The sequence below is a fragment of the Catharus ustulatus genome, chromosome 25 (assembly GCF_009819885.2).
Source record: "Catharus ustulatus isolate bCatUst1 chromosome 25, bCatUst1.pri.v2, whole genome shotgun sequence".
In the NCBI taxonomy this organism is placed as follows: domain Eukaryota; kingdom Metazoa; phylum Chordata; class Aves; order Passeriformes; family Turdidae; genus Catharus; species Catharus ustulatus.
The window spans coordinates 3,161,886-3,174,104 of NC_046245.1; the positions used below are offsets into that span (position 1 = coordinate 3,161,886).

At 57.4% G+C, this 12,219-nt stretch overlaps 1 protein-coding gene across 2 annotated transcripts in view; it reads right to left on the minus strand.

The window, feature by feature from the left end:
* Positions 1 to 12,219, minus strand: part of FOXP4 (forkhead box P4) — a 60,404-nt gene that overhangs the window by 18,498 nt on the left and 29,687 nt on the right. For both annotated transcript variants that reach the window (XM_033080111.1, XM_033080110.1), the window contains exons 4-5: positions 5,351 to 5,473; positions 3,563 to 3,649 (exon numbers count right to left, since the gene is read on the minus strand). In XM_033080111.1, coding sequence (XP_032936002.1) covers positions 3,563 to 3,649; positions 5,351 to 5,473 — 210 coding nt within the window. The remainder of the gene's footprint in view (positions 1 to 3,562; positions 3,650 to 5,350; positions 5,474 to 12,219) is intronic.

Consider the following 12,219-nt stretch of genomic DNA (forward strand, 5'->3'; position numbering starts at 1 on the left):
GATTGATGGGATGGGATGGAACAGGATGGGATGGGATGGGATGGGATGGGATGGGATGGGATGGGATGGGATGGGATGGGAAGGAATGGGATGGGATGGGATGGGATGGGATGGGATGGGATGGGATGGGATGGGATGGGATGGGATGGGATGGGATGGGATGGGATGGGATGGGATGGGATGGGATGGATCAGGATGGGATGGGATTGATGGGATGGGATAGGATGGAACAGGATGGGATGGGATGGGATAGGATGGAACAGGATGGGATTTCTTGCCTCGAGGGCCTCAGGGCAAGCCTGAGCTCTGCTCCACGTCACTTCCAGGCTGTGCAGCTGGAAGGGGATGAGCTCAGGAGGATCCCTGGCCATGGTGCCTGCATCCCACAGCCCAGCCAGGCTCTCCTGGCCTGACCTGGGCAGATTCAGCCCCCCTGAGCCCCCCGGGCAGCCCTGACCCAGACGTGGCTCTGGCAAGGATGTTGTTGAACCTGGTGATGGGAAGGTTGAACCTGCACCTCCATGTGCCTCAAATCCATGTCCCTGCAGCTGCCACAGACCAGGAACAGGAGCAGCAGCCCCAGGAACACAAATCCAAGCCAAACCAAGACCTGATCCTTTGGGGAAGCCAATCTGCCATCCCTAGGGAACAACTGTGGCACCACAGACCTCCAAACCCCACAGTGATGGGTGAAGGGAGCCAGAGCCACCCACCAGCCCAGGGACTCCAAGCCAAGCTTTCCCTGGAGAAACCAGGCTGGGGAGAGCTGGGATGACAGCCCCAACATTCCCAAAAAATCTCACACCCCGGTGATCCTCACAAAGGCCATTCCTGTTGGAAAAGCCACTCCCAGAGAAGCTGGCTCTGTGCTGGGGAAGAATCCTGTGCTTGGCTCCCCCAGTCCATTCCCAGCCCATTCCAGTCAATTCCCAGCTCATTCCCAGCTCATTCCCAGCTCATTCCAGTCCATTCCCAGCTCATTCCACTCCATTCCCAACCCATTCCCAGCTCATTCCAGCCATTCTCAGCCATTCCCAGCCATTCCCCGTCCACTCCCAGCAATTCCCAGCTCATTCCAATCCATTCCCAGCTCATTCCAATCCATTCCCAGCACATTCCCAGCCACTCCCAGCCCATTCCTGGTGTGGGGCTGGGGGTCTGCAGCATCTCCTGCATTAGATGCAGCTGAGTGGGTGCAGCTACCGGGGCAGGAGGCGCCGTCACTTTGATTTATGAGCACATCAGGAGGAGTTTGTGCCGTGACACGCGGGACTGACAGCAGCACTTCATTAAGCTGACACCGGGGTTAGGCACCAGCAGCCCCCCCTCCCCACCCTGCCTGCCTCAGGAGAGGGACAGCCCCTGCCCTCAGCAGCTTTGGGGACACACAGACACCCTCCCAGAGGGTTTTGGGGGTCTCTGCATCCCGTGGCTGTGTGGAGGAGCTGCACCACAGATCCTTGTTCCCCCACAGCCAGGATGCTGCTGGAGGTTGGGGGTGGCCCTCACACCCCAGCACAGGAAAATGCTCCAGGATGGGCTGGGATGTGCCACAGGGATGCAAGGATTCATGGATCAGCTGCCTTGCCCTGCCCCTTCCTCATGCCCCCAGTGTGGTGCAGCACCCATGGATAGGAGCATCCCCTCATCCTCAGGGATCCCACACATCTCCATCCTCTTGTCTGTCCTCCCCTTCTCTGGGGCACCCCCAGCCGTGCTGCTCCTGGGGAGAACAGAGCTGCTCCTCCCCGAAATTCTGCCGCTGCTCCTGCAGAGATCACAGCTGCTCTCCCCAGAAATTCTGCCCCTGATCCTGGGGAGATCACAGCTGCTCTCCCCAGAAATTCTGCCGCTGCTCCTGGAGAGATCAGAGCTGTTCCTCCCCGAAATTCTGCCCCTGCTCCTGGGGAGATGAGAGTTGCTCCTCCCAGAGATGCTGCCCCTGCTCCCAGCTCCTTCCTGGCCCCCTTCCCACCTGGGGATCCCACTCTGAGCTGCTGACTCACAACAGTGTCCTTGGAATCAGGCAGAGGGGAAGCAGAAGGCGCTGGGTTTACAAATCCAAATTGAATCTGGCCATGGGTTTCCATGAAAGATCCAAGGGTGGCTCTGTGGAGGCTCCCCAGACACTCCAGCTCTTCCCAGAGTTTCAGGGAAGCCACAGCACCACCATTCCCAGCAGGCAAACACAAACACTGACTTCAGGAACACCAGCTACCCAAATTTTTGGGGTGAAACCAAATCCCATCCAAGGATTTTGAGGAAGGGAAGCGCTGCCATCCCCTTGCTGGAATCCCCTTGCTGGAATCCCCTCAGTGCTTTTCCCAGCTGGAAGCCTGGACACACACCCCTCCAGCAGCATCCAACACCCCTTCCCCCCCTGCTGCACCCTTTCTTGTTGGATAAATTTCCCATCTCCTCTGTACCATTTAATTAAAAGTTAACATGTGCTTTTTAAAGCAGAGCCCGCTAAGCAAGCGCTTTGTTAGAGCTTAATTATATCCCTGCTCGGTGCTGCAGGAGAACATCACCAGGGCCAGCAGGAAAGTCCTTGAGGAAGCTTCACATTTATGCTTCCCCCATTTCCCAGCTCCTGGAGATGGCTGTGATAGCCCTGACCCTGTAAATGCACCCAAATCCCACAGGGAGAGCCTGGAGCTGGTGACCCTGAGCCACCCTGGTCCCCTGGTTTTGCCAGTGAGTCTCTCCTGTGCCACCCCAACACACAGTCTGAGTTTAAAATCTTCCCTCCCTGCCAAAAAACTGAGTTTCAAGTGCTGGGTGTCCCTCAGCATGCTGGATTTTGGGAGGAGTGATGGCCACAAACAGCCCCAGCAGCCCTGCTTGCACCAGAGAGGCTCAGGAATGTGTCCCTTGTCACTGGGAGCCCATGGAAGGACACTCAGTGGAGGGGCAGCGATGCCACACAAGAATTCTGCAAAAATGCACTGCAAAAAATCCCATGTGAAGCATTTTGGGAAGAGAGAGGGGTAAAAACACCCAAGGAAAAGGAAGGGAGCAGTGCTGTCTGCTGGCTGGGCTCTGTCCCCAGGCTCTGTGTGACCACAGCACATCCCCAAAACACAGCCACAACCCCCTGGGGGCATCACTGTGCCCTCAAGGGCAAAACCTGCTGTGTGAAGGGGGTTACACAACATTGGAGCAATCACAGGGGCATCAAATGAGTCCCCACCAGGCCCAGCACTGCCAGGGTGTGGGGGCTGAGAGCCCTGCCCAGCTCAGTGTCCCACTGGAAAAGCCCTTTGTTGGCATCACTGCTGTTCCCCCATTCCCTGGGCTTTGGAGAGCTGCCCTTCCTGCCAGGAAGGGCAAACTCAGCTTTGGTTGCCACCTGAGCAGCCCTGCCCACTCCTCAGGGCACCAGATCACAGAGAGGGAGGAAGAGGAGGAGGAAAAAGAGGAAGAAGAACAATTCCCAGTGATGGACTGGTCACCCCCAGTGCAGGATGTCCCATTCCCATGGGCTCCCTGGGGGTTGTCCCATACTTTGTTTTAATTTGCTGCCAGCTCTGCTGGCCTGGCACCCTCCAGGTGAGCTCACCTCTTTGGGTTGCTGCTTTCCGGCTTGCTGCTGGGTCAACAGCTGCAGGTGAAGCTGCTCCTGCTGCTTCTTGTAGTATTCCTGCAGCTGGGAAAGGGAGAGAGCAGTGGGATCAGGAGTGGGATCAGCAATGGGATCAGCAGTGGGATCAGCAATGGGATCAGCAATGGGATCAGCAGTGGGATCAGCAGTGGGATCAGCAGTGGGATCAGCAATGGGATCAGCAGGGAGCCACCCTGTGCCCACCTCCCACCCTGTGCCCACCTCCCACCCTGTGCCCAGCGCCCAGGCTCTGCCACAGCCACGCCAGCTCCTGTCCCCACTGTCCCTGTGTCACCTGGTGCAGGGTAGGGGGGAAAGGACCCACCAGGGCAGTCCCCTGGGCACCGGATCCCCACGAACTCCCCAAACCCCACCAGTGCCCACCCTGCTGTTTATTTTAATGCCAACCCACTGCCCTTTGACAGAAAAGCAGGTTGGGCTGCTGTGGCACATCACAGAGCATTTCAGGGTGGGGAAACCCCAGTTTTGGCATGGTGGGACCCCAAAACACCAGTGGGGTCCCAGCTGGTGAGGACCAAGAGCAGCCATAACCTGTGAGAGCTGGGGCAGCCAAAACAACCCCTCAAATCAAAGCAGAGGCCACTAAAACAGGGATAAACCCCCTGGATCCACAGGGAAACACCAGAGAGGGTCCCAGCATCCACAGACAACACTGGGACCTGCTGGCATTGCCACCAGCTCTCACCCTGGCCCCTAAATAAACTGTGGGTGATGGATTTGCTGCGTGCAGGGAGGGGGAGAAAGGCACAGGGAGGTCAGTGAGACCCCCCAGCCCCTCACAGGGCTCAGGAATGTCCCTGGGGATGCCGGGATGCCTTTATCAGCTCGGGGCTGCCAGCAGGCAGTGGCTGTTTGTGTCGAGAACAGGTTTGGAGGGGCTGGCTGTTTACCCCCGAGCCAGCCCCAGCCAGGGCGCTGCGGCCACGCCGGGCTGGGAGCAGGAACATTGGGTCAGGGGTGAGAGGTGTGATGTTTGGTTTGCTGCCGGTGGAGAATGTGAGCTATTCCGGCCTGGGTTGTTTAATTTGCAGTCAAACGTGTTTCTTTATCCGGCTCCAAAGAGGCTTGTGGAAGGACCCACCCAGGGTAGTGTTTACCCTTTGTTCTTTCCCTGGGGCCAACCTTGAATCCTTATCAGCCTGTTTGGAGTAAACAGGTACTGGAGGCAGGAGGAAGGGTGTGGAGGATGCTTGTGGGGTTTCTCCCTCTCTCCCTCCTTCCCGCTGTTTACCCAAGCAGACCTATTTTGTTTCAGAGTGGAAATCTGGGTTTTTTGGTTTTTTTTTTCCTTCTCCTCCTTTTTCTTCCCTCCCCATCCAACTAAAATCTCTGGAAAAGCCGAGCAGGGCCATAAGAAACAAACCTCAGCTCTGGAGCTGGACACAGACACCTGCCCAAAGCCCAGCAGTGGCCACAGGGGCTCTGCTTGGGGCACACTGAAATGAGAGCATCCACCCCGACCTCTGCTTTTCCCAGGAGCTGGGCAGCCCCAGAGCAGCCCCAGAGCAGGAATTTTGTAGGTTTTGAGACCCTGGCTCAGGGTGGCAGCACCAGCACTGTCAGCACCTGCAGCTCTTTTCATCCCTGGACGTGCTGGGAATCCCAAAGGAAATATGTGTGAAGCAGGAGGAGGAAAGAACCCATTTCTCTGCCTCCAACAAACTCCAGCACTGCCAGACCCCGGTGGGAATTGCCTGGCTGGATTCAGCCCCGGTGCAGCGTTACCTGTTGCAGCATTATTGCCTGCTGCTGCTGCAGGAGGGCCTGGAGCTGGGGTGGGGACAGGATCTGCTGCATCTGCTGCGGCGTGATCATCTGCGGGGACATCATGGCCACGGACACGGGGACCTGCGACAGCAAGGACACGTCACCACTCCCAACCCTGAGCTGTGAAACTCCCCAAACACCAACAGAGCCTCTCCCACAGCATCCTCCATGTCCCCCATGAAGCTCCTGGCCATGGGTCTGTCCCCTGGCATGTGGCAATGGCAGGGAGATGTGCCATGGTGCTGCTGGCACCAGGATGAAGCTTCCCCCCCACAACTGAGGGCTCTTTTTAAATGTAATTTAGCTGGAGGAACTGGGCATCAAACCACAGCTCCCTCCCCTGCTGGGAGCATGGGAAGGGTGGAGGGAAATGCCAGGGAAGTGGGAAGATACTGATCACCCAAATAACTCTGCAGAGCAGAGCACTGAGGAAGAGGTTACGGGGTTCTCCAGACACATCAAAGCTTTACCTGCAGCTGACACCACTAACTCTCATAACCACTGTGCCAAGAGGAGGGAACCTGCCAGCCCCTGCCTCTGGTTATCAAAACACGGATCCACACCCTGTGAGTGAGGCAAAGCTCCTGGGAAGGTGCTGGTGATGGATCCCAGCCCTGCTGGGTCCTGCCCAGGTGGAGCAGTGCCCGGCTGGAGACATCAGAGCTGCCTTGTCCTGGCCCTGCACTGACCCCACCAGCCCAAAGCCCTTCCCGAGGCTCTGGGCAGGGTCAGGGCCTTGCTGTAATTTAATGACCCTCCTGGATGCCTCATATTCATGGGAAAGCAATTAAGAATTGCTGGGCAGGAGCCACCAGCAGCCACAGGCTCTTCCAGGGGATCCCAGGAAGAGGCAGCAGCTCCTTGGCACGAGATGGGGCAGAGCACAAGCCAGGATCCAGCTGCACACCAAGGACTGATCCAAACAACTCCTCAGCCCAGGATTTCAGGATCTCAAAGAGCAGAGAAACCCAGCAAAGTGCCCCTGAGAGCCTGGCTCCTGCCAGCCCCCACAGTGATGCCCAGTCTGGACCCTTTCCAGCCACTCCAGCGGGGATGGCACCACAGGGTGGCCCCGTGCAGTCCCTCCCATCTGTGATGGGTGTCCAGCTGACCTTCAAGGGAGATTGCAAAGCCTTATCTATTTACTCAGGCATTCTGCTGCAGGGAGGTGTGGGACACGGGGCCAGCTCTGTTTGTCACCAGCGTTTCCCCCTCCAGCCACCTCCGTGGCGGAGCTATCGATTAATTAATTCCTCTGACTTCCCACCCAAGGATCTGGAGCTCAGCAACGAGCCCCAGCACCCTGCAGAGCTCTGAGCACCCAGGGAAGAGCTGCTGTGTGGGCACACAGGTGCTCCCAGCCAGCTGTGCCAAGCCTTGGGTGAACATCTGGCCAGGAGGGAAGCTGGCAGAGCAGAGCGAGGTGCGCGCCCAGGAGCGCCGCTAATTTCTCCTCTGCCAATTCATCAGCGAGCAACGTGCTCGGAATGAGAGCCCCTAATTAATTGCTCCTCCACATCCCCCCCAGCCCGGGCGGGCTCCCCACCCCCTCCCCCGGCCCCTCGAACACGTTTGCTGGCATTTTCAAATCGGAGGCATCCTAATTACCGGAGAGTTATAACACCTTCCATTTCTCGCCCAGCGGACTGACACCCTGTCAAGAGCAAAGAGAATTGCCAGAGGTTTTGACAACACTAATTGCCCCTATAATCTAAAAACACAAAGGAGAGGCGATTAGTCGAGAGGGCCCCAGCTCTCGATCCGACACGAGGTTTTCACAATGTTACAAGAAAACAAAAGTGACGCTTTTTAGAGTTTGATGGCTGCTAACAAAAGCAGAATTATATTTTCATACAACCTTTGTCTGCATTAAATGGCTTTTTTTTTTTTTTTTCCTCCCCCCTCTGAGCTGGGATGAGGAGTTGACACAGAGAAATGGTGGCGGATCCGTGTGGGGGTGAGGTGGGAATGGGGTGAACTTGAGAGGGGCATCCTGGCTCTGCTGCTGCCTTGGTTCCTGTGAAGAATTTCCCCACAAAACGCTCCTCTCCCAGTTAAGGTTTCCAGGGAAAGCAGCAACTTTTAGTAAAAGAGGAAATTCCCACTTGCAGGCGGTTTTGCTCCCGTTCATCCCACGCCCCGGTGCTGGGAATGTTCCAGAACTGCCCTGACCCCAGTGTGGGCCAGCAGAGCCCTGGGTTGGGGGTTCCCTGTCCCAGGTTCTGGTGACAGTGACAGCTCTTGGGGACAGGGAGAGCTGGTGCTCCAACAAAACCAGACAGGGATGGAAATGGGGTTGGAATTGTCCATCCCAGCCTGGCCCAAAGCCCCACAGGGACACACCCCAGGGTGGCCCTGGGACATTTCAGCAGCAGCCATGGCCCTCAGTGACAAGATTCCCATGGCAGGGAATGAGGCCAGTCTGGAATCCTGGGAAAACAGCGGGACCTGGGCAGCAACTGCCTGAAAATCTGGGATGCAGGTGGACAACGTGAGAGCTGAAGGGTGCCAGCTGTGAGGGGTGAGTGCCACCAGCTGTGAGGGGTGAGTGTCACCCAGCTGCCACCACCCATGGATACCAGAGAAGAACAGGAGCTGAGAGATAAATGTCACCCAGCTGCCACCACTCCTGGGCACCAGAGCAACACAGGGGCCGTGATGGGTAAGTGTCACCCAGCTGAGGGGTGAGTGCCACCCAGTTGCAACCACCTATGGGCACCAGAGCAGCACAGGGGCTGTGAGAGATGTCATCCAGCTGAGGGGTGAGTGTCACCCAGCTGCCACCACCTCTGGGCACCAGAGCAGCACAGGGGCCATGATGGGTGAGTGTCACCCAGCTGAGGGGTGAGTGTCACCCATCTGCCACCACCCCAGGGCACCAGAGCAGCACAGGGGCTGTGAGGCGTGAGTGCCACCCAGCTGAGGGGTGAATGTCACCAGCTGTCACCATCCCTGGGCACCAGAGCAGTACAAGGGATGTGAGAGGTGAGTGACATCCATCTGCCACCATCCCTGGGCACCAGAGCAGCACAGGGGCTGTGAGATAAATGTCACCCAGCTGCTACCACCCCTGGATACCAGAGAAGAACAGGAGCTGAGAGATAAATGCCACCCAGCTGCCACCATCCCTGGGCACCAGAGCAGCACAGGGGCCACGATGGGTGAGTGTCACCCAGCTGAGGGTTGGGTGCCATCCATCTGCCACCACCCATGGACACCACAGCAGCACAGGGGTCATGATGGGTGAGTGTCACCCAGCTGCCACCACCCCCAGGCTCCAGAGCAGCACAGGGGCTCTGAGAGGTAAATGTCACCCAGCTGCCACCACCCCCAGGCTCCAGAGCAGCTGGAGCTGCCGTGGCAGCCAGCACTTCCCTCGGGAAGCAGGTCCCGGCAGCAGCCCCGGAGCAGCAGCAGCGGTGGCTGGGGACCAGCCCGGCGCGTCACGAGCTGGCATCTGCCAGACACCGAGTCAGGAAGGGTTTGACTCACGCCTTGGCCGGCTGCCACCCCGCAGAAAGTGCTTACTAACAGCTCTGGCTGCTCCCAGAAACACCCGGCGCTGCTCCTGCTGGCCAGCAGCATCTCCAGGGGCTGCTTTTCCAGGCGGGCCCGGCTGTAATCCCTGTGCCAGAGGATGGGGCGGGAGCAGCAGGCAGTGGGTGGAAAAGCAGGCAGGTATTCCAGGGAATATTCCCTCCCTGAGCCAAAGCCAGCTGAGGGAAGCAGGACTTGGCTGTGTGGAGCGAGGCAGGACGGGGAGCGAGGCTCTTGAGAAATTTTTCCTAGATTTTTTTTTTTTTTTGGGTTGTTTTTACGGGAACGGATTGAACTCCCAGGCGCGAGGCGGAGCGGGGAAAGGCACGGCCTTGGCTCACTGCACCACGGGGACGGTGCCCTCCTGACCCCGGGGACAGCTGGCTTGGCACAGCCTGGGGACATCCTCTGTCAGCCTCCAAACAGCCATGAGGTCACCGCAGGAGCCACCGTGTCCCCAAGGGCTGCGCGTCACCGCCACGACGGGAAGGGGCAGCTCCCGGTGCACGGCTCAGCCACCCAGAGCTCGTGTCCCCCATCCCTGCTGGCTCTGGGATCAGGATGAGCACCCCTCTCTCTGTCTCCAGAGGGTGCTCAGGGCTGCACGCCCCTGCTCTGATCCAATCTTGGGGTTTAGCTCCCAGTTGGAAACAGCAGAAAACACGTTTGTGCTGTTTTTCCTCATTGTAACCGCTCTTTTCAAATCCAAACCAAATAGAAACAAACTGAGGAGGTTGGGAACCGAAGGGGGGAAACAACCACAGAGAGCAGCTTTGAGTTGTGCTGTTTGAGGGGCAAATCCCACCCCAGAACACCCAATTTTCCCAGGGGAAGAGTAACCCCAACCCTGCTGGCACATCCCGGCCTCTGTTCCTGCACTCAGCATCCCTGGGTGAGCTCCAAGATCCAGCTGGCTCAGACAGGCTGGGAGTGCTCCCAGTGCCAGGCAGTGATGCCACTGACACCGAGGTGACCCCAGCCATGGCTCAGAAACCCCGAGGGGTGGCAAGGGACCACCCAAATGCTGCTGTGCCACCTCTGGACCTTGCCAGGCTGGGATGAGACAATGCACTAAGATCTGCACAGGGCCAGAGGAGAAATGAAGCTCAGCTCAGCCAGGCTGGGTTTACAGGCTGTGGGTGGTTTGAGGAACAATTTTAGGAACACTCTGAACAGCCCCAGCACTCAAATGCCCTGGGTGGGGTGGCAGCAGGGTGAGCAGTGAGGGGACACCAGGCCCTGATGTTCATCTTCATGTGAAGAAAAGGAGGAATCAATCCCCGGCATGATCAGCCCAACCCTCGTTAGAGCATCCTCATTAGTGCATCCTCGTTAGTGCAGCCTTCCTGCTGGGGAGGCCCCAGTCACACCTGGCTGGGCTTCAGTGCTGCTTGGGGACAGTGGCAGCACAGGTGACAGCCCAGAGCCCCCTCCTCAGCGATCCCTGCCCCCAGCACCACGGGGCAGGTCCCTGTGTCCCCTCCATAGGCACGGGGTGCTGGCACAGCTCTCACACTGATGATTCCACAGGGATTAAAGAGACTTTGCTCCCCTGTGAGCCCAAAATGCCGATCCCAGAGTGGGATGGTGGCAGTGACACCTGGCTGGCAGAGCTGGGGGCTTTGGGATGGAGCAGGGATGCTCCAAGTTCAAATGGAAAAACCTCAGTGTGAGCCCAGACGGACGGGCTGTTGGATTTTTTTTTTCCCAGAGAGGGAACGCAGAAGGGCTGGTATTGATCTGTCTTCATTACCCATTTCACTCAAGTTTCAAATCAACAAAATACACTTTTCCGCTCTGCTGCCCTCCCTGCTGCAGCAGACAAAAGAAAAGCAATTTCCCGCAGTTTGCTCCAAACTCCTCTCCTCCCTTCCCCGGGCGCCCTCCAGCCCCTCTCTCCCTTCCAGCTACTTGATCCCAGAGGTTGGGAGACCCCCAGCTCTGAGGGCATCCAAAAAGGGAACCCAAAAAGGGCACCCAAAAAGGGCACCCAAAAAGGGCACCCCATCATTCCCAAGTGTCTCCAAGCCAGCACTGACAACTTGGGGTGCTGCTTTTCCAGCACCTCCCTTCCTTGGGCTTTGCTGGATCCCAGCAGGGAACAGCTGCTCCCACCATCCCATGGTGACAACACCCTGCAACACAAAAAGCCCCCAAACCCAACATTTTGTCAGTGCCCACCAAGTTTTCAAGAGTTTTAAAGTTGCAAAGAAATAAATCTATTTTTAAATGTTTTAGGACACCCAAAGATGGGGGTTTGGGGATTTTTTTTCCTTTCCTGTAGCTGTAAGTGGAGTGACAATGCGAGACTCTCCACACATCTGTGGGAAGAGGGTCCCTACTCCAAAAACAAGCTGAATCCAAGATGCTGTTGAACCCAGCAGCTCTGTGGTCGTTTTTAAGCACAGGCCTGTTGGGACTGTCATTAATATTCCCCAAAAATGTCCCGTCCCCATCAGCGAGGTGACAAGGAGAGTGCACACACGGGTGGTCTCCTGCTCTCCCTGCCAGCACTGGGACCCTCCTGCTCATTCCCCCAGGATTGGGTGCTGGGATCTGCCTGGCATGGAACAGAAAGCAGGCAAAATTCCTCATGGATGTGGAAATTTGTTCTCAAACTTGTTGGGGGCTGCACACCCCCAAGGACACCCCAATTCCCAAATATTCCCATCCTGCCCCGCTTCCTGCTGCCTCCAAGCCAAGGAGGGCTGTGCTGGGACCCAGCCTTCCTCCTCCTCCTCCTCCTCTTGTCCTGGCCAGTCTCATCCACACCACGGTGCCTTAGATAAACTTCCTTTCAAAGGAGTCTGCTTAATCCCCTATCTCCCCTCGGTCAGATCCCGCTCCAGCTGCCGGCGGGGCCGCGGGGGGAGGGATTGCCGGGCGCTGCTGAGTTATGAGCTATTTCTGACTCACGTCTACAACTTTCACAAGTCCTTTTTGCAACACGGAGAGAGAAAAAAGGGAGGAGGGGAAGGAGAGAGAGAGAGGAAGGAGATCCAGTTTGCTCCAGCAAAAGCCGCTGGCCAGATGGGCAGGCAGGGAAGGGAGGCAGGGAGGGGAGGATGGGATGTTCGGCTGCATCCAGGGAATACCAGGGAGAGCCAGGAGGAATCAACAGCAGCAGGAGGAGGAGGAGTGCAGGGACACACACCCACGGAGGGGAGCGAGGCGCCGGTTACCGGAATCTGACTTCACCCTCGCCGCCTTTGTCCTCTGCAGACATTTTCCATGCAGTGACTGCATTTCCTTCCTGCCGGCACCGCTGGAAAAAGCCGCCTGTTTGTGCA